This window comes from Dermacentor silvarum, chromosome 2, assembly GCF_013339745.2.
Source record: "Dermacentor silvarum isolate Dsil-2018 chromosome 2, BIME_Dsil_1.4, whole genome shotgun sequence".
Lineage (NCBI taxonomy): Eukaryota > Metazoa > Arthropoda > Arachnida > Ixodida > Ixodidae > Dermacentor > Dermacentor silvarum.
Window position 1 is genome coordinate 67,437,484 of NC_051155.1, and position 21,834 is coordinate 67,459,317.

Below are 21,834 nucleotides of genomic sequence, written 5' to 3' on the forward strand. Positions count from 1 at the left end.
AACTTCCTTGTTAACTCCGGTGCGTGCCTCTTCAATAAGAAGGAACCAACATATTACAATATCCATCATAGTTCATATTCATCAATAGACCTGTCAATTGGCTCTGCCTCACTTTTTCCTGACTTAGAATGGCATGAATTAAAAACCCATTCGGAAGTGATCATTTCCCAGTAACCCTAAACTTAGTAACCGAACACATGACTCTCTTCCCCATGTCCCTCGCTGGACACTGGCCTCAGCTGACTGGGAATGCTTTAGGGAATCCACGTACTTATCACGAGATATTATAAATAATTTTACTATAGATCATGCCGTATCATATTTTACTGCTTTTATCATTGACGCCGCTGAGAAGTTCATCCCTCAAACATGTGGCACTTCATTTAAAAGACGGGTCCCCTAGTGGAATAACGATTGTACACAGGCACGAAGGAGACAAAATAAAGCTTGGGGCAAACTACTGTGAATGTCCTACAGCTGAAAACCTCATAGAATTTAAACATGTTAAATCCCAGGGAAGAAGGACGCGAAGACAGGCTAAGAGGGCAAGTTGGGAAAGGTTTCTCTCAGGTATCAACTCGTATACTCAAGAGGCAAAAGTATGGGACAGGCTAATGAGGCTAAAGGGAAAAGAAATCCATCCGTTGCCGCTAGTGAACGACGAAGCGAACAGCTTGGAAGACCAAGCTGACGCTCTTGGCGAACACTTCGAGCGCGTGTCTAGTTCAAATAATTAATCCGAGGCATTCCTTAAGCACAAACAAATCGCAGAACTCAAGGCTATTGACCGCAAATGCAGACAGAACGAACCCTATAACATGCCTTTTAACATCGCCGAATTGAGAGCCTCCTTGGCTGCATGTCGGAGCTCTGCACCTGGACCCGACAGGATCATGTACGACATGATCAAACACATTCACAGTGATACCCAAATAACGCTACTCGCACTTTTCAATGCTATATGGGCTGCCGGGTACCTACCTACTGCATGGAAAGAATCCCTTGTCGTTCCGATTCTGAAACAAGGTAAAGACCCCAAATTAGTAACAAGTTACCGCCCAATAGCCCTCACAAGTTGTATCTGCAAACTCTTTGAAAAAATGATCAATCGTCGCCTTTTACACTTCCTTGAGTCAAACAAAATCCTTGATCCATATCAGTGCGGCTTCAGAGAAGGACGGTCTACAACGGACCATCTCGTGCGCATCGAAGCAAACATTCGTGATGCCTTCATACATAAACAATACTTCCTATCCGTGTTTCTCGATATGGAAAAGGCGTACGATACGACCTGGCGTTACGGAATCCTACGCGATCTGTCGGCAATGGGCATCCGCGGTAATATGTTAATTATTATTGAAAGCTACCTACACAACCGCACATTCCGGGTTAAAATAGGCAATGCACTGTCGCGTCCATTTATACAGGAAACTGGTGTACCCCAAGGAGGTGTGCTCAGCTGCACACTGTTTATCTTGAAGATGAACACGCTTCGTGCCTCACTACCGCCAGCTATTTTTTATTCTGTCTACGTAGACGACATACAAATAGGTTTCAAATCCTGCAACCTCACAGTCTGTGAGAGACAAGTACAACAGGGCTTGAACAAAGTGTCCAAGTGGGCAGACGAAAACGGATTCAAGGTGAACCCCCACAAAAGCTCTTGTGTTCTTTTCACCAGGAAGAAAGGGCTTGTTGCAGATCCCACTATCGAAATGTATGGACAACGAATATCTGTCAACAAAGAGCACAAGTTCCTATGCATCATACTTGATTCTAAACTTACTTTCATTCCACATATAAAATATCTCAAGGTGAAATGTCTAAAAACAATGAACTTACTAAAAATTTTATCTCACACATCCTGGGGTAGTGACAGGAAGTGTTTAATGAATCTTTACAAGAGTCTCATTTCATCACGACTGGACTACGGTAGCGCGGTATATCACTCTGCCGCCCCTAGTGCGCTGAAGATGCTGGATCCCGTCCACCATCAAGGTATCCGCCTGGCCACTGGCGCTTTCAGAACAAGTCCCATTGAAAGTTTATACGTCGAATCAAATGAGTGGTCACTCTATCTGCAGAGAACATACAGCAGCCTCACATATTACCTTAAAGTCCGCTCTAATCATCAGCATCCATGTTTTAATACCGTTAACGATATGACGTGTGCTACACTTTTTGGTAATCGTCCCTCTATAAGACAGCCTTTCTCACTGCGTGTCAGGGAGCTTAGCGAAGAAATGGATATCCCACTCCACGAACATCGCTTAATGCCTTCAGCCAAGCTGTTACCACCTTGGGAGTGGCAGGTGGTAGCATGTGATATGTCCTTTGTAGAGGTTACAAAGCACGCTTCAGAAGTTGAATTCCGAATGCATTTCCTAGAATTACAGTCCAAGTACCCGTGCACAGAATTTTACACAGACGCTTCTAAATCACATGCCGGAGTATCCTATGCAGCCGTCGGCCCGTCCTTCTCGGAATCCGGCGTGCTTCACCAAGAAACAAGTATCTTTACGGCTGAGGCCTACGCAATATTGTCAGCTGTAAAGTTAAAGAAATCAAAACTTCAAAAAACTATTATATTTACAGACTCTCAAAGCGTCGTAAAAGCCTTGAAGTCACCCTGTAAACAGAAAAACCCTATTCTCATTGAGCTCTATTCTGTTCTTTGTAGAGCATACGCAGCTAACCAACATGTCATTATATGCTGGGTGCCTGGGCATCGAGGCATCGAGGGCAATGTTCTTGCCGACCAAATGGCCACATCAGTCACAACACCCGCTATTAACCCTACAGCTGCTGTTCCTGCAACAGATTTGAAACCTTTCTTGCGAAAGAAACTGCGAAGCCACTGGCAACGCTTGTGGGACGCAGAAACAAGTAATAAGCTTCATTTGATTAAGCCACAGTTAGGTTACTGGCCCTCCGTAACAAAAACACGACGAACTGATGTCCTATTCTGTCGTCTCAGAACACGTCCTCCACGTCCTCCTGGAGTGTCGGGAAGCCGAAAGAGAAAGAAAGAAACACTTTCCTCTAGCATATCGCTCTTGTGTTCCTCTGCATCCCGCCATGTTTCTTGGTAAAGAACCGCCCTTTAACACCAAAGCAGTCCTCGCATACTTGAAAGATGTTGTGCTACATGTTATTAGCCCAGTAAGTTCGTAGCGCATCCTCTCTCAAGAGGATGTTGCTGTGATAGTTTTTTTTATAGCACATGCCTACAAGCTCTTGTGTCTCAAGGGCTCTGTTTAGGCACTTGTGCTTCTGGCCAATTCCTGCATCTGTAATATTTTTGTAAGTCATACCATTCTTTTGCAATGTATATTCATGTCTATAGTACACATCATTAGTAATTGTCATAATCTTATTACGTATAGATTTTACGCTCTTTACAGCGACTGTTTTAGGCCCCTTTACAGCCATGCCACATCGAATGTTCATGTAATTGACTATTCATATACCAGAAACAAGTCATTACCATCGTCTTGGCGCTCTTCGGCCACATATGGCCCTTGCGCCAATAAAACACAATAATCATCATCATCACACGGCTAAGCCGCGCACGGCTACACGCGGGAGGGTCCAACCCTCGTGTGCTCGGGTCCGTGGTGTCGCAACACACCAAACGCCTGCTTGCGCAGACGCCCCTGCGGGTATTGTCACACCGTGTCACTGCCAGTGAAAAGTGAGGCAAGCGAGAGAAGAGAACGAGAAAGACGACGTTGCTCGTATACGATTGACACCAGCCAGCATAGCCCAAGGATCTACATCTTTGTGTCTCAATCATTAAACGCCCCCTTAACCCTCTCCCGAAGCCGTAACAGATTGGTGGACGGTGCTGGGTAATACGAACCCAACGATGGAAGCTCTACTCCCTGGTCTTCGCCGCAGCCGCCGCCTTGCCGGACTTCCGCCTTCGCCGATCGAGATGATGTCCCAACTCCAGACCTCTGATGCATCGGGGGCAACTCCTACGGGTCCCTGGCCGTACTACCGAGTGCCGCCAAACTTTGGCGGGACCTCGGGGGAAGACGTTGACGAGTGGCTCAAGAACTATAAGCGGGTAAGCAGAAGCAACGGCTGGGACTCGGCAGCGCTGCTCAGTCAGGTTGTATTTTCACTGACGAACACTGCTCTCACGTGGTATGAAAACCACGAGGACATGTTCACCACTTGGGATCGTTTTGTTGAGGAAGTAGTGTAGTGCTTCGGCGATTCTGACGTGAAGAAGCGAGCGGGAGCAGACATTGGCTCAGAGGGCACAGCTTCCAGGGGAGACATGCACCACATATATAGAAGAAATTTTGAAGCTGTGCAAGATAGTGAATCCTAGGATGACTGAGGACAAGGTTGGACGCGTTCGGAAGGGGATAGCCGAAGACGCGTACTATTTCTTGATTGGCAAAGAAAACCTGAACTCCGTGTCTGACGTGATGCAGCACTGTCGCACATTTGAAACGCTGAAGATGCGACGGATAGCTCCGAAATTTGGCCGCCTGTCAAACGTGCCAACAGTGGCTAGTGTCGACACTATGTCGCCTAATAACCTCTCGTCGGCAATACGCCAGATTGTACGGGAATAATTGCTTTGCTGTCAGCAAATCTCTCATTGCCCCAGCGCCTTTCAGGACGGCTGTGCAGGATAGACAGCACGCGCGCGAACGCCAGCCGCTCCGGCCCCATGGCAGCCATCAGTTGATGCAGCAGACGTCGATGAATGCCAACGTACACTGCGATCACTTGAGTTTTCCGATCGGACACCCTCCAATTACGAACGGCGTTTTCGCTCGCCTCGTTTCACTCAACGAACGCCGGCTGGCTACCGTCTCCATGAAGAGCGATACTGCTACCTAATGCCTTCTGCTGACAGAACTGGTCACTCCGAGCTGCCACGGGTGTCTCGACCTCCGCCGGTGTGTTACAGCTGCGGCGTCCCGGGTCACATCTCGCGATTTTGCAACAAGCCCTCTACATACCAGCGAGATCCATTGCTCATGTCTCCCCAGCCTCTCGACCGCATGTTCCCTACGCCACGGCCACCATGCACGCCCACCAGTTTACGCTACCCCTCACCGGCCTCTGATTGAAGCTTAACGCCGCCACCAGCCCCACGTGCTCGACGATCCCCATCGCCGCGGCGACGCACGCAGTCACCGCTGCCGGAAAACTAGACGGCGCGGCCAATGGGGGTGAGGCTGCAAGATACCAGACACTTTCGACAGCTATACCCCCGTCAGTGGTTATGCTGAAGAATAAAGTTCATGTACTTGTTGATGGCGTACCTACCATCGCACTTGTGGATACAGGCGCGACAATTTCTGTGATGAGTGTGAATTTTAAGAACCTTCTTGGACTGAAAGTGATGTTTTGTATAAGCCGTGGTGCGACATTCCGTGGTGTGAGCGGTGATGCGTTGTGTCCGGTGGGAGTTTGTGGCAAGGTGTTTCCCACAGAATTCGCGGTTATTGCACGATCGACGCATGACGCTATTTTGGGAATCGATTTTTTGCGGGAGTGTGGGGCAACTTTTGACTGTAGAAGTGGGCACCTTTCCGTGCATGGTAGTTTCCCAGCTGCTCTATTGGAAAATTCATCCCGTGATGAATGCATCTTTTTTGTCTCCGAGGACACGGTCGTTCCTGCCTTCTCTGCTGTGTGCGATCCACTAATCTGTTGTAACGACCTTGACATGTTCGACGCGACGCTAGAACCGATTCATGCGACCTGTGTGAAAAAGAACCTTTTAGTTCCCCATTTCGTGGTGTCTGTAGTTGAGGGCCGCGCAGGTGTGTGGACAATCAACAGTTCAATGGAGCCTGCAGTTTTGCCTCGTGGCATGAAACTTGCTGTCTTCAAACCAGAATTGTCTACGACGCTGGTTGCACTTGTTGATGCTACAGGCGAGAATGGACATCTCGGTTCTCAAGGTTCAGCCAAATGATCAGCAAGTCACTCAGCCAAAGCGAACGTGACACACTCCTGGGCGTTCTCTCCAAGCACTTGAAAGTGTTCGACTTTTCAAAAAGCGGCAAAATGTATTTAATTCCAGCGACTCGAACACGTCATCGGATCAACACCGCTTCAGCGTATCCCGTACGGCAGAAACCTTACAGGGTATCACCATCTGAGCGCAACATCATCAACGAGCAAGTGCAGGAGATGTTAGGAAAGGGAGTAATTCAAGAATGCGCGAGTCCCTGGGCGGCTCCCGTCATTCTTGTGAAGAAGAAAGATGGTATGTGGACATTCTGCGTTGACTATCTCAGACTGAATTCCGTAACCAAGAAAGACGTCTATCCGCTGCCTCGTATTGATGACGCCATCGACTGCCTGCATTCCGCTTCCTACTTTTCTTCTGTGGATCTGAGAGCCGGTTAATGGCAAATTCCGATGCACCCAGATGACAAGGAAAAAAATGCATTCGATACGCCGGACGGGCTGTACGATTTCAACGTCATGCCGTTCGGATTGTGCAATGCACCGGCTACATTCGAAAGGTTCATGGACACTATTCTGCGTGGTTTAAACTGGCAGGTTTGTATGTGCTACCTTGATGATGTCGTAATTTTTGGACGCACATTTCAGGAGCACAACATTCGTCTCAATATTGTACTCGACTGTATCGAAAAAGCTGGTTTTGAGCTGAGTTTAAAGAAATGTCATTTTGGCGAACGCCAAACAGTGGTGTTAGGACATCTCGTCGATAAAGATGGAATTAGACCCGAACCATAGAAGACGGCAGCCGTTGAATCATTCGAGCAACCTCAATCTGTCAAACAGCTTCGTAGCTTCGTAGGGCTCTGCTCATATTTCCGGCGGTTCATACCCGGTTTCGCGGATGTCGCTCAACCCCTGACGAATCTTCTGCGTAAGAACACTCCGTTTCAGTGGACTCCTGAGTGTGACGCCGCTTTTCGACAGCTGAAGTTTTTGTTAACTTCACAGCCAGGAGTCCGGCACTTCGATGATCCTTCGTCTCCAACGGAAATTCACACAGACGCAAGTGGCGTCGGCATCGGTGCCGTTCTCATCAAGCGCTCTGGAAACAAAGAACATGTCGTCGCGTACGCCACCGTTGTTTAAGCAAGCCGGAACGCAACTACACTGTGACGGAACAAGAATGCCTAGCGGTAGTATTTGCCGTGCAGCGGTTTCGCTCGTACGTATATGGTCGCCCGTTCACCATCGTCACAGATCACCATTCTCTGTGTTGGCTGGTCAATCTTCGTGACCCATCCGGTCGCCTCGCGCTATGGGCCCTTCGTCTACAGGAATATGTGTTCACTATTTCGTACAAGAGTGGTCGTCGACACGCTGACGCGGATTGCCTTTCTAGGATGCCACAACGTACGACGGACTGTGAAGCCGACAACTTTGACCACCTTATCACTTCGCTGTCGCCTGATTTTCCCGATGCCTTGACATTCGCCGCAGAGCAGCGCAAAGACCCAAGCTTGAACGCTTTTTTCTCTGCCACACAGGGGCCTATATCCGAAGGCCTATTTTGCGTCCGAGATGGTCTTCTTTACAAGAGGAACTTATCAACGACGAGCGCCCGTTTTCTACTGGTGGTTCCACAGTCTCTTCAAACATCTCTTCTGCGCGTTACGCACGATGACCCGACCTCTGGTCACTTAGGGACCGCGCGAACACTTGGTCGCACAAAGGATGATGATGTGTGGTGTTTTATGGCGCAAGGGCCAGGTATGGCCAAAGAGCGCCATGACAAGTGGTAATGTAATCGATGAGCTGTTATGACGCGGGCAATGAGTTTCTCATGGTAGCTGTAACATGGCTGTAAAGGGGCCTAAAAACTGTCGCTGTAAATGGCGTAAAACATATAGGTAATAAAATAATGATAGTGACTGAAGTGGCGTATGCTATGAGTTGAAAGGTGGAAGAAGGTTGTGATAACTTAACATGTATTTAAGAGTGAAAAAGTGATGGTTGACGAGTAGCACAACAGCCTCACCAGGTACCTTGAGTACAAGGGGCCCGAGGCATGTGCTATAAACGAAGGTTGACATCGCAACAGCGGCCTCTCGCAGGAGGCCGTGTTACGAGTTTTTTCGGCAGAATACGTTGAGCGTACGGACGTCATTTAAGAATGCTAAAACGGATTTCATGTCGAACAGCGGTTCTCTGCCTAGAAACAGTGCCAAGTGGAGTGGTATACACTGCCGATATGCTGAAGGGAAGTGTCTTTTCTTTTGGCTTGTGCTTCGCAACATTCCAGGAAGACATGCTGAACACTGAGGGTGTCCCCACATCTACTACACTTTGGAGGTTCACCGCCAGTCAGCAAAAAACTATGTGTACCATAGGTGTGCCCTATTCTGAGACGACAGAATAGGACATCACTTCGTCTTGAGTTGGTCAGTGATCGCCAGTACCCTAAATGTGGCTTAACCACGTGAAGCTTATTAAGGGTTTCAGCGTCCCACTGATGTTGCCAGTAGGTTCTGAGTTTGTTCCGCAAATATGGCTTCAGGTCTATAAATGGAACAGCTATGGACGCGTTGTAAGATGTATCTAAGGAAATTGCCATTCGGTCTGCTAGCACGTTACCTTCAATACCTCTGTGTCCAGGCACCCAGCATGCCGTTACATGTTGGCCAGAGGCATAAATAGTACACAGGAGAGAGAAACGATCTGCAATTACTGGATTTCTATGTTTGCAGCATGACATCAATGTTTTAACGACGCTTAACGAGTCTGTGTATATGACCGCCTTATGTAGTTTTAACTGCTTGATGTGTTTTGCAGCGCACCATAGTGCATACGCCTCTGCCGTAAAGATGCTTGTATGATGGTGCAGAACATCCGACTCCGAATAGGATGGGCCGACGGCTGCATATGATACGCCGGCATTTGATTTAGATGCATCTGTGTAATATTCTGGGCACGAGTACTTAAATTGTAACTCTAGAAAATGCATACGAATGTGGGCCTCTGGAGCGTGCTTCGTTATCTCCACAAATGACGTGTCGCAGTCAATGGTGCGCCACAACCACGGCGGTAACGGCTTAGCAGGAGCCGTTAGGCGATTTTCAAAAAGCGGGACGTCCATTTCTTCACTCAGCCTCCTCACACGGAGCTAGAATGGCTCTCTCGCTGCAGGCTTGTTATGAAAAAAATGTCACAGTTTCGCCCTAAGGGCGAAGCAATGAATGCGATAGCAACACAGCAATGTCATACGAAGTAAGGTGAGCGGCTTTGGTAGCAACAACACGCAGAACTGTTGTCGACGCCATCGGCGTTTTGCCCGCGTTAGCTCAAAATGCGTGCGGCGTTGGTGACTGTTGCTGGAGCCTCTGATATAAATAGGCACTTGGTGCCGCAGCTAAACGTCGGCTCCCTTCCCTCCCCCTCCCCCACGGACTCTCGCGCGTCTGAAGAAGGCGCGTTTGCTCTACATATATGGTGATTGTAAAGGAGAAAAGAGACGCCTACTTCTGCAGCCCTTAAGCGAGCACGGCGCAGAACGCGCGTTTGTTCTCCGCCGTGCGTTCACTCCCCGTGAAAGACGCGCCCCTCGCGCCCTTTCACTCGCACATACAGCGTTCGGCGCGCGGCGACGATTTCATCTCCAAATGACGTCATACGGAACATCACGGCGACGGCGACGCCGACGGCAGAAATATGCTTTTGAGTGTCCATATAATTGCTATCGCAATAAAAGTGTTGCAGAGGTCATATCGTTGATGATAGAATAACAAGGATGGTCTTTATCAGTATGTACTTTCAGAAAGTAATTAAAAGTAGAATATGACCGTTGTAGATCAAGGGACCATTCGTTCGACTCGACATAGAGGCTTTGGACAGGGCTTGTCCTGAAGGCACCGGTGGCAAGGCGGATACCAAGATGATGCACAGGGTCCAGCATCTTGAGTGCACTGGGGCAGCAGAGTGATACACTACAGCGCCGTAGTCTAAACGCGATCGTACAAGGCTCCTGTAGAGGTTCATGAAGCATTTCCTGTCGCTACCCTATGTTGTGTGTGACAGTATTTTCAGGATGTTCATTGTTTTCAGGCACTTATTTTTGATATACTTGATGTGAGGAATGAATGTCAGTTTCGAGTCGAGTATAACGCCTAAGAATTTATGTTCAGTGTTGATTGGTATGTGTTGTCCATGGAGCATAATATCAGGATCTTGTATTAAGCCTCTCTTTCTAGAGAAAAGTACACAGGAGCTTTTGAGGGGGTTTAGCTTAAAACCATTTTCATTTGCCCATTTTGAAACTTTGTTCAGTCCGAGCTGAACCTGACGCTCGCATATTGCAAGGTTACAAGACTTAAATCCTATCTGCACATCATCGACATATACTGAGTAAAACATAGAGGATGGTATGGCTTTGTGAAGGTAATTCATTTTCACAATGAAGAGGGTGCAACTAAGCACGCCCCCTTGTGGCACACCAGTCTCTTGAATGAAGCTTCTAGACAGGGCATTGCCCACTCTAACGCGGAATGTGCGGTTAGTCAAGTAACTTTCTATCATGTTTAACATGTTGCCGCGTACACCCATTGCAGATATAGGTCTCGAAGGATTCCGAATCGCCATGTTGTGTCATAGGCGTGTCCAGAGGACTCCAAGTCCAGAAATACAGATAAAAAGAATTGTTTATGTATATAAGCGTCTATAATGTTTCCCTCAATGCGAACGAGGTGGTCTATTGTTGCCCTACCTTCCCTGAAACCACATTGGAAGGGGTCAAGTAGACGGTTGCTTTCCAGATAATAGATTAGACGCCGGTTCACCATTTTTTCATATCACTTGCACATACAGCTTGTAAGTGCTATTGGCCTATAGCTTCTGGCTAATGCAGGGTCTTTGCCTTGTTTATAAATTGGGATGATAATAACTTGTTTCCATGAGGATGGCATATTTCCAGATGACCACATGGTATTGTAAAGACACAGAAGCGTGTTTAATGTTTCTGAGTGAAGGTTCTTGATCATTTGGTATATTATGCGGTCACCACCTGGTGCTGAGTTGCTGCAAGAACTGAGAGAAGCCTTGAGTTCTGCGAGACTAAACGGACGGTTGTAGGGCACTTCTGTTGCGCACTTTCGTTTGAGGCGCTCCCGCTCTGCGTGTTCTTTGAACTTTAGGAAAGTTGGCTCATAGTTGGATGTACTGGAAATGCTTTCAAAATGCTCGCCCAGGAAATCGGCCTGATCTTTCATAGTGTCACCTTGAGTGTTTACTAAGGGAAGTGGTTGTGTTTCCCGGCCTTTTAATTTGTTCACTGTGTTCCACACCTTACTCTCATCCTTGTAAGAATTGATGCTACTTATGTACCTTTCCCAACTAGCCCTCTTAGCACGTCGGCGTATTCTCCTGCTCTGTGATTTTGCCTGTTTGAAATTAGTGAGATTCTCCGCAGTTGGAGAGTCGCGGAGCAGGCCCCAAGCTTTATTTTGTTTTTTCCGTGCCTCTTTACATTCCTCATTCCACCAAGGTATGCGACGCTTATTAGCAAGTCCGTTAGTTGGTTTTACGCATTTTTCAGCGGCGTCTATGATAAAACCTGTCAAATATTCCACAGCTTCATCTATATTAAAGGAAACCAAATCATCCCACTTCAAGTACGTAATCTTTTCAAACAGTTCCCAGTTCGACTAATCGGTTTTCCATCGGGGAACCTGTGGAGGGCGGCCAGCTTGTTTTGTTAGATTTAAAACAATAGGGAAGTGGTCACTTCCATAAGGGTTTTTTATGATCTTCCAGTCAAGGTATGACATCAGAGTTGGAGAAGCTATGGTTAAATCTATTGAAGAGAATGTCTTATGTGTGGCGCTGTAGAAGGTGGGTTCTTTTTTATTCAGAAGAACCGCACCAGAACCTAAAAGGAAGTCTTCTACAGTACGCCCTCTTGCGTCGCAGCGCAAGTCGCCCCACATCATGTTATGGGCGTTCAGATCTCCTGTTAAAATGAATGGTTCAGGGAGCTGATTAACAAGTGTTTCAAGTTCTCTAAGTTGCAAACGATGTTCAGGTGGTACGTACAATGAACAGACTGTCACCAACCTGTCAAAGAGTATTGCCCTAACTGCTACTGCCTCTAGATTTGTTTGAAGATGGAGGTGTTGGCAAGCAACTGACCTCTGTGCTATAATGGCCACGCCGCCAGACGCGGTGTCACCATCATCGCGGTCTTTGCGGAATAATGTATAGTGTGTTAGGAAGTTTGTATTTGATGTTTTTAGGTGTGTTTCCTGAACACAGATCAGCCTAGGATTAAATTCTTGTATTATTTCCTTGATGTCATCTAAGTTGTTTAGAATGCCACGGACATTCCAATGAATAATTTGTACCGCCATCTTATTGAAGAGAGGAGTGTTCTGTGTTCAGGTGTGTAGTGTCTTAGGTAACAGGACCGTCGTCCGGCCCTGTTATGGGTTTTTTGTTTGTTTTGGCGCGCTCGAGAGAGCCACGCCGGTTCTTCGGCACCAACGGTACCGGCGTTGTTTCCATCGCCTCCTGGGAGGCACTGGATGCCCGCACGTGCGGGCTGCTTGTTCGCTTTTCAGACCTCGCCTGATGAGGCTTGGTCTTGAGACCCGAGGTACCTGGGGTAGCGGGTCTCTGTGGCTGGGTGGGCGGAGCAGGTTGGACTGCTGCCACCACCGGGGCGGGGGGCGCCACAGCCGACCGCTCGCTGTGCGCGGGCCGGACAAGTGGCGGAGGCCGGTGCGACGCTGCCCCCTGACGCGTCGAATCAGCATAGGTTGTCCTGTGGAAAGGTGAGCACCTTTTACGTGCTTCCTTGAAAGAGATATTCTCACGTACTTTTAGAGTGATAATTTCCTTTTCTTTTTTCCAGTTGGGACAAGATCGGGAGTAAGCTGGATGCTCACCATCACAGTTTACACAGTGCGGTGTCGCTTCACAGTTGTCTGAAGAATGACCTTGGGTTCCACATTTCGCACATGTGAGTCGACCACGGCAGCTCTGCGAGCCATGACCAAATCGTTGACATTGGAAACATCGTCTTGGATTAGGTACGTATGGTCTGACAGCTATCTTTGTGTATCCGGTTTCTATGGTTTGTGGCAAATCGCAAGTGGCAAAGGTCAGAATCAGGTGTTTTGTAGGAATTTCTTTATTGTCTCGTCTGATAAAGATGCGCTGTACGTTGGTTACATTTCGTTCTTTCCAGCCTTCCAATAGTTCGGTTTCGGACAAGTCGATAAGATCTGCATGAGACACTACTCCTCGTGCTGTATTCATAGACCGATGAGGTGAAACGGTACAGGAATCTCTCCAAATGCCACAAGCTTGTTTATTTTACTGTGTTGCTCTTTATCACGGATCTCAAGGAGGAGGTCCCCGCTCGCCATTTTGGCGACCTTATAGCCAGGGCCAAGTGCTTCAGTCAGGCCTTTTGCAACTAGGAAAGGGGATAGGATTCTAGCTGGTTTTTCTGTTTTTTCACTATGTACAACTTGGAAACGAGGAAAAATTTCTTTAGGTTTGAAAAGGCTTAATATTTCATCGGTGCGTCCCCTCTTGTGAGGGTGACGATCAAGTAGACGGGGAAATGCAGGTGTTCCCATGTTATTATCGTTTATTTCGGCGGCAATGGCGGCCACCCACCACGGAGCCCAACTAGGGGACGCTGCAGCACTTAACGTGTAAGGCTGCAGACGCCAGCCGTGCATTGCTGCTATAACCCAATATAAGATACCCAAGAGAGGGCACATACGCAAGGTTAACCCAAGCCGCCTGTGAAAATTAGGAAGTGACGGAAGAGAAGAGATGATAGGAGAGTAAAAGAAAGGAGATAGGAAAGCAAAAGGTTGGAGAGGGGGACAGGAAAAGGCAACCACCGGTTTCCCCCGGGTGGGTCAGTCCGGGGGTGCCGTCTACGTGAAGCAGAGGCCAAAGAGGTGTGTTGCCTCCGCCGAGGGGCCATAAAGGTCCAAACACCTTGCCGGCATCGGCTCAACCCCCAGGATCCCCTTTTCCCCGGACACGGCTAAGCCGTGCACGGCTACACGCGGGAGGGTCCAACCCTCATGTGCTCGGGTACGTGGTGTCGCAACGCATCAAACGCCTGCTTACGCAGACGCCCCTGCGGGGGGTCGCACAAAGGAACGCTTCTACTGGCCTCAAATGCGCAAAACAATTGACACCTGTGTGGCCAGTTGTACACAGTGTCATAGCCACAAGCGACATACCTCAGCTCCAGTCAGTAACCTACAGCAAGTAAAGCCCCCCAGTTCCTCTTTTGAAAAAGTCGGCATAGACCTGATCGGGCCGTTTCCGCGTTATTCGAAAGGAAACCGGTGGATAATTGTGTGTGCCGACTACCTGACGCGATATTGTGAAACCGCAGCCCTTTCCTCCGCTACTGCTGCGCACATTTCTGATTTTATGCTTCATTGAGTCATACTCCGACACGGGCCACCTCGCGTGATAATAAGTGACCGTGGTCGCCAATTTATTGCCGATGTTGTGGAAGAATTGCTGCGTTCGTGTGCCTCCAAGTTCCGACACTCAACAGCTTATCATCCACAAACTAATGGCCTCACCGAGCCCACAAACCGAACGTTGATCAACATGTTATCAGTGTACGCTGCTTCGGACCACAAGAACTGGGATGAAGTATTACCGTTCGTGACGTACGCTTTCAGCTCTGCGAAACACTAAACGACCGGTTTCAGCCCTTTCTTCCTTCTTTACGCGCGCCAACCTCGTCATACGCTGGACACTATCTTTCCTGATAGTGTCCGGTGACGATGACGATTTGTCTATCGCAGAGACACATTGTGTCGTGCAGAAGAGGCTCGGCGACTTGCTCGCTTACGTACACTGGCCGCGCAAGACCACTCTAAAACACGCTACGACAGTCAACACCAGCATGTTACCTACGTTCCCGGTAACCTCGTGTGGCTGTGGAATCCAATACGCCGATGTGGCTTCAGCCAAAAGCTACTTGCAGACTATGCCGGGCCGTACGTTATCCTCGATCGTCTAAGCGAGATGAATGATGATTGTTGGAGTTTTTTGGCGCAAGGGCCAGATGTGGCCAAAGAGCGCCAAGGCGATGATAATGGCTTGTCAGTGGTATGATGATGTGTGGTGTTTTATGGCGCAAGGGCCAGTTGTGACCAAAGAGCACCATGTCAGTGTTTGTGAATGCGCAGTGGGGCGATGAATTCTGAGAAGTAGAGGAAGCGTGGCTGTAAAAGGGCCTAAAGATAATCGCTGTAAAATGCGTAAAATATACATGTACTAAAATCATGGCAATGACATGAGGTGTACTATGAAATGAAGAATGCATTGAGAGGTAATGACACGATATTTAAAATATTTAAGATGCAGTGATTATTAAGAAGCACTACTGCCTAAACAGAGCCCTTGAACCACAAGGGCCTGGAGGCATGTGCTATAAAAAAAAACTATCACAGCGGCATCCTCTGGAGAGAGGATGCGCTACGAACTAGTTGGGCTAATAACATGCAGGACCACATCGTTCAAAAAATCGACGACTGCTTTGGCATTAAAAATCGGTTCTTCGCCAAGAAACATAATGGGGTGAAGCGGGACATGATATCGGTACGCTTGTGGAAAATATTTCTTTCTTTCTGCTTCGGCTTCCCGGCACTCCACGAGGACATGGAGGACGGTCAGCCTCTCACTACATCTACCACAGGTTGGAGGATCATTTCCGTTCAACAGAAAATTGTGAGTCCCATATGTGTGTCCTATTCTTAGACGACAGAACAGGACATCAGTTCGTCGTGTTTTCGTTGCGGGTGACCAGAAACCTAACTGTGGCTTAATTAAGTGAAACTTATTATTTGTTTCAGCGTCCCACAAGCGCTGCCAGTGGTCTCGCAGTTTTCTTCACAGAAAAGGCTTCAGATCTGCGGGAGGAATAGTAGCCGCAGGATTAGTAGCTTGCGATTTAGTCGATGTGGCCAACTGGTCTGCAAGCACATTACCCTCAATGCCTCTATGGCCAGGCATCCAGCATATAGTCACATGCTGGTTAGATATATACGCTCTGCATAGACTGGAATAGAGCTCAGTAAGTACAGGATTTTTGTTTTTGCAGAGTGACATCAGAGCTTTCACCACGCTTAGGGAGTCTGTAAATATAATTGCTTTTTGAAGTTTTGATGCCCTTATATGATTCACAGCCGACAATAGTGCATAGGCCTCAGCCGTAAAGATACTCGTTTCCGGGTGGAGTACACCGGATTCCGAAAAGGATGGGCCGACGGCTGCATAAGATACCCCGGCATGTGACTTGGAAGCATCTGTGTAAAGCTGTGTACACGAGTATTTAGACTGGAGTTCTAAGAAATGCATTTTAATGTGTGCCTCTGGCGCGTGTTTAGTGACCTCCAGGAACGATGTGTCACACTCTATGAGTTGCCAGTGCCACGGCGGCAACAGTTTCGCTGGAGGCATAGGACTTTGTTCAAGCAGTGGAACACCCATTTCCTCACTAAGATTCCTCACACGCAAAGAGAACGGCTTTCTTGCTGCAGGTCGATTATGGAAGAGTGTGGCAGCGGTCATGTCATTTATAGTTGAGTAAGAAGGATGTTTAATGTTTGCTTGTACTTTCAGAAAATACGTGAAACTGTTGTATGACCGCTGGAGATGAAGCGACCACTGATTCGACTCTACGTACAAGCTCTGGATTGGACTTGTCCTGAAAGCACCAGTCGCGAGACGGATACCCAGGTGGTGGACGGGGTCTAGTATTTTTAATGCACTGGGCGTTGCTGAATTGTAAATTATAGATCCGTAATCAAGGCGTGAGAGGATAAGACTTTTATACAAGTTAAGCAAACACTTTCGATCACTACCCCAAGTCGTACGCGACAGAAGCTTTAAAAGGTTCATTGTCTTTAGGCATTTTGCCCTCAGATACTTAATATGAGGAATAAATGTAAGCTTCGAACCTAAAACAATGCCTAGAAACTTATGCTCGCTGCTCACAGAGAGCGCATCTCCTTTGATTGCAATACTTGGGACTGGCGTTACGCCTCTCTTGTTAGTAAAGAGTATGCAAGTGCTCTTCTGGGGATTTACCTTAAAACCATTTTCATCTGCCCATTTGGACAATTTGTTTATTACAAACTGCACTTGTCGTTCGCAGATGGCAATATTGCATGACTTGAAGGCTATCTGCACATCATCGACATAAACAGAATAAAACATAGTGCGTTGGATGACTGTGTGCAGGGAACTCATTTTTACGATAAATAGTGTGCAACTAAGCACGCCCCCTTGTGGCACACCGGTCTCTTGGGTGAATGACTTAGAAACAGCGTTACCCACTCTTACGCGGAATGTGCGATTCGATAAGTAACTTTCGATTGTGTTTAACATGTTGCCACGGACACCCATCGCAGAGAGATCTCGGAGAATGCCGTAGCGCCATGTTGTATCGTAAGCTTTCTCTAGGTCAAGAAACACTGAAAGACAGAACTGTTTATGTATAAATGCATCCCTGATATAAGACTCAATGCGAACAAGGTGGTCTGTTGTGGACATACCTTCCCTGAAACCACATTGGAAGGGGTCTAGGATTTTGCCACTTTCAAGCACAGAGATCAAGCGCCGGTTTATCATTTTTTCAAATAACTTGCAAATACAGCTTGTCAATGCTATTGGTCTATAACTACTGGGTAAGGATGGGTCCTTGCCTTGTTTATGTATAGGGATGATCACACTTTCCTTCCACGAAGATGGAATGTAACCCGCTGCGTACATGGCATTGAAAAGACTTAATAGTGTTTTAAGGGTTTCAGGGTGCAGGTGCTTAAGCATTTCGTACATGATACGATCGCCACCTGATGCGGAGTTATTGCAACAGTTTAGAGATGCCTTAAGTTCAGCGAGAGAAAATGGTCGATTGTATGTATCATTTTGCGTACATTTACGTTCGAGGGGCTGTCGCTCTGCGCGTTCTTTGAACTTCAAGAAGTGTTCTGTGTAGTGTGATGCACTGAAGATGCGTTCAAAATGTTCACCCAGGAAGTCAGCCTGATCTTTCAGGCTATCACCTTCTGTGTTTACCAAGGGGAGTGATTTTGTGTGACGTCCTTTTAATGTGTTTACTCTGTTCCACACTTTTTTCTCGTCTGTATAGGAATTTATACTGCAAAGATAGTGCTCCCAACTATCTCTCTTAGCACGTCGACGTGTTCTTCTGCCTTGGGATTTGGTCTGTTTGAAATTTATGAGGTTTTCGGCAGTTGGAGAGTCGCGAAGCAATCTCCAAGCCTTGTTTTGTTGTTTCCGCGCCTTTCTACAATCGTCGTTCCACCATGGGATGCGACGCTTTTTGGCTAGCCCGTTAGTTTGTTGGATGGATTTTGTGGCAGCCTCTATTATGAAGCCTGTAAAGTAGGCCACAGCATCGTCTATGTTAAAACCTGCAATGTCACCCTTAGCTAAATATGTTATTTCTCTGAAGAGAACCCAGTCTGCTGATTCAATTTTCCATCGGGGAACATGTGGAGAGCATTCAGTCTGTTTTGTTACATTTATGACTATTGGGAAGTGGTCACTTCCGTAAGGGTTCTTTATAATGTTCCAATCAAGGTAAGGTATTAGTGTACTGGATACTATGCTCAAGTCTATTGAGGAGTAGGTTTTGTGCGCAACGCTATAATACGTCGGCTCCTTCTTATTGAGTAAACATGCATCCGAGGAAAAAAGAAAAATTTCTATTAAACGCCCTCTTCCGTCACAACGGCTGTCTCCCCACAAAGTGTTATGCGCGTTTAAATCCCCGACAACTATGTATGGCTCCGGAAGTTCATCAATGTAGTTTTGAAATTCGGTTTTCTGGAGTTTATAATTCGGCGGGATGTATATAGAGCTAATAGTAATTAGTTTATTAAACAACACCGCGCGAACAGCAACTGCCTCTAGGGGCGTACGGAGTTTTAGTTCTCGGCAGGCAATACCTCTATCGACTATAATAGCCACACCACCGGAAGACACGACTGTGTCATCGCGGTCTTTACGAAAAATGGCGTATTGCCGGAGAAAGTTTGATTGTGTAGGTTTAAGGTGTGTCTTGAACACACAGCACCTTAGGATTAAAACTGTGTAGGATTTCTTTGACGTCATCGAGGTTGTGTAGGAGTCCTCTGACGTTCCATTGTATTATTTGTGTATTCATGTTGGAAGTGTTTTTTTTGTGCTGTGTGTTTAAAAAAGAGACTAATTTAACTTACAGAGCCCTTGTCGGGCCCTGTGATGCGGGCTTTTTCTTTTTTGGAGCGGTCGAGAGATTCTCGCCGCTCCTTTGGCGCTGGCTGCGCCGTCTGGCTGGAAGATGTGTCCATGGGCTCTTGCAGAGCGCTGGACACCCGCTCTTGAGAGCGGTTTGTTCGCGGTGAAGGCCTCGCCTCGAGGGACGAGGCCCTGAGGCCACCAGCCCGGAGGTCGATGGCCCCTTCTTGTGAGTTGGCGGAGCAGCGCTAGCTCCAGCCGCCGAGGGGGCGGATGGCGTCACTGCCGGCTCACTGTGTGTGTGCCGGACAGCCGCCGGAAGCCGCTGTGTCGCTGCCCCCTGACGCGTCACATCGGCAAAGGTGTCTTTCGGCAGGTGCAATACCCGCCTGCGTGCCTCCTTGAAAGTTATGTTTTCTTTTACCTTAATTGTCACTATTTCCTTTTCTTTTTTCCAGGATGGGCACGACCGCGAGTATGCGGCGTGCTCCCCATCACAGTTCACACAATGTAGAGAGCTTTCACATGACTCAGAGGAGTGTTCATGACTACTGCATTTCGCACAAGTTTGGCGGCCTCTGCAGTTCTGGGAACTATGGCCGAACCGCTGGCATTTGAAACATCGAAGAGGATTTGGCACGTATGGCCTAACACGAAGCTTGATGTACCCGGCCTCGATAGACTCGGGCAGAACACTTGAGTTGAAAGTAAGTATCAGATGCCTGGTCTGGAGTTCTTTGCCATCTCGCCTCATTTTAATCCGTTTTACATTGATGACATTCTGCTCACTGAAACCCTCCAGGAGTTCAGCCTCACTCAGCTGCAACAGATCGTCATCTGAGACAACGCCACGGGTGGTATTCATTGTACGGTGCGGGGTTACTGTTAATTGCGCATCTCCAAATGATACTAGATTGGGCAGTTTTTCGTACTGTTTCTGGTCTCGGAGCTCCAAGAGGAGATCACCGCTCGCCATCCTAGATGCTTTATAGCCTGGTCCAAAAATATCAGTCAAAGTCTTTGACACAAGGAAAGGTGAGATTGCTCGTACAGATTTGTCTGTTTTTTCTGAGTGAATCACATGGAATCGGGGAAAAGTTTCTCTTTGGCGACCAAAAAACTGGAAGACTTCATCGGTGCGCCCTCGTTTCAGACGGCGATCGGATAGTGGGGGGAATGAACTTGCCATAAGTATATATGGATTTTTCGGCAGCAACGCCAGCCACCCACCATGGAGTCCAACAAGGGGACGCTGGAGGGCCTGTAAACACAAGACCTGCAGACGCCAGCTGTACGTCACCACTATAACCAAATATGGAGTATCCGAGGTTGGGTACCCACACAAGGTTAACCCTAGCTGCCTGGGAAATTAGAAGTAATGGAAGTGAACAGAAGACAGGATAGATTGAAAGTGAGAGAGAAAGACGAAGATTAAAGAGGAGGACAGGAAAAGGCAACTGCCGATTTCCCCTGGGTGGGTCAGCCCAGGGGTGCCGTCTATGTGAAGCAGAGGCCGAAGAGGTGTGTTGCCTCTGCCGGGGGGCCTTAAAGGTCCGAACACCCGGCATCGGCTCAACCCCCAGGATCCCCCTTTCACCAGACACGGCTCAGCCGCGCACGGCTACACGCGGGAGGGTCCAGCCCTCATGTGCTCGGGTCCGTGGTGTCGCAAACCACCAAACGCCTGCTGACGCAGACGCCCCTGCGGGGGTCTAAGCGAGATGAACTACACAATTGCACGTCTCACTTTAAATGACCGTCGTTCATGGAAGACTGAGGTGACGCATGTTGCCCGCTTGAAGGCATTCACACGAAGGAAGCAGGAGTGACTTGCCCGGCGGGTTTCATCTGGGAGAGGAGGAATGTTACGCCGTGTCACTGCCAGTGAAAAATGAGGCAAGCGAGAGAAGAGAAAGAGAAAGACGACGTTGCAACCCACTGCTGCAATCTAGCTGGGGTGCATCCATGCCAGCAGCACGCGAAGTTTCGTCACTGGTACTTGTACTCGCGGCGGCGGTGGCCTTCCTGGAACGTCGCCTGCGGCGGTTGTAGCGCTCGGTCAATTCGCCTGCTGAGGAACCGTCGCGTCCGTGACCCAAGAGCTGCGAAGGCGCCCAGTCGGGGTTCCCGTCATCCATCAATGCTGAGGGCTTGCCTGCAAACCGAACGAGGCGACGCATATTTCTGACATCGCGAGTGCTCAAACGCGGTACATTCACCAACGGATCGCGAAAACTTCCTGCGCGCATCTTCGCACACTGGACAAGATTGTCACAGTGTGCTGCGCTCTCACAAATTTGTGCCCTTCTGTCATTCCCGAGAGTACAGGAGCATCTGCATAATACAGTCCTTGTTGCAGAATTCTGCAGTGAAACTTTTTTGCTGTCATTTGTGCATGCTAGAAGAATTCTTGTTGCATCTGGCATTGGCTGTGTGCTTTCGATTTGGAACTACAAGTTTAGATATGTTTAGATACACAAAAAGGCAGATCATTAACATATATTAAGGAGGGGACCAAACACAGAACCCTGTGTAATGCCTGATATCACTGGAAGTGGACTGGAAGCTACAGCACTGCACGGGCCGGATTTTTCGGCCCGAGCC

At 48.1% G+C, this 21,834-nt stretch overlaps 1 protein-coding gene across 1 annotated transcript in view; it reads right to left on the bottom strand.

The window, feature by feature from the left end:
• Nucleotides 1–20,815, bottom strand: part of LOC125943048 (uncharacterized) — a 29,091-nt gene extending 8,276 nt beyond the window's left edge. Inside the window, exon 1 of the mRNA XM_049661382.1 lies at nucleotides 19,836–20,815. Within this exon, the coding sequence (XP_049517339.1) occupies nucleotides 19,836–20,419 (584 nt within the window). The 5' untranslated portion in view covers nucleotides 20,420–20,815. The remainder of the gene's footprint in view (nucleotides 1–19,835) is intronic.
• Nucleotides 20,816–21,834: the final 1,019 nt, after the last annotated feature.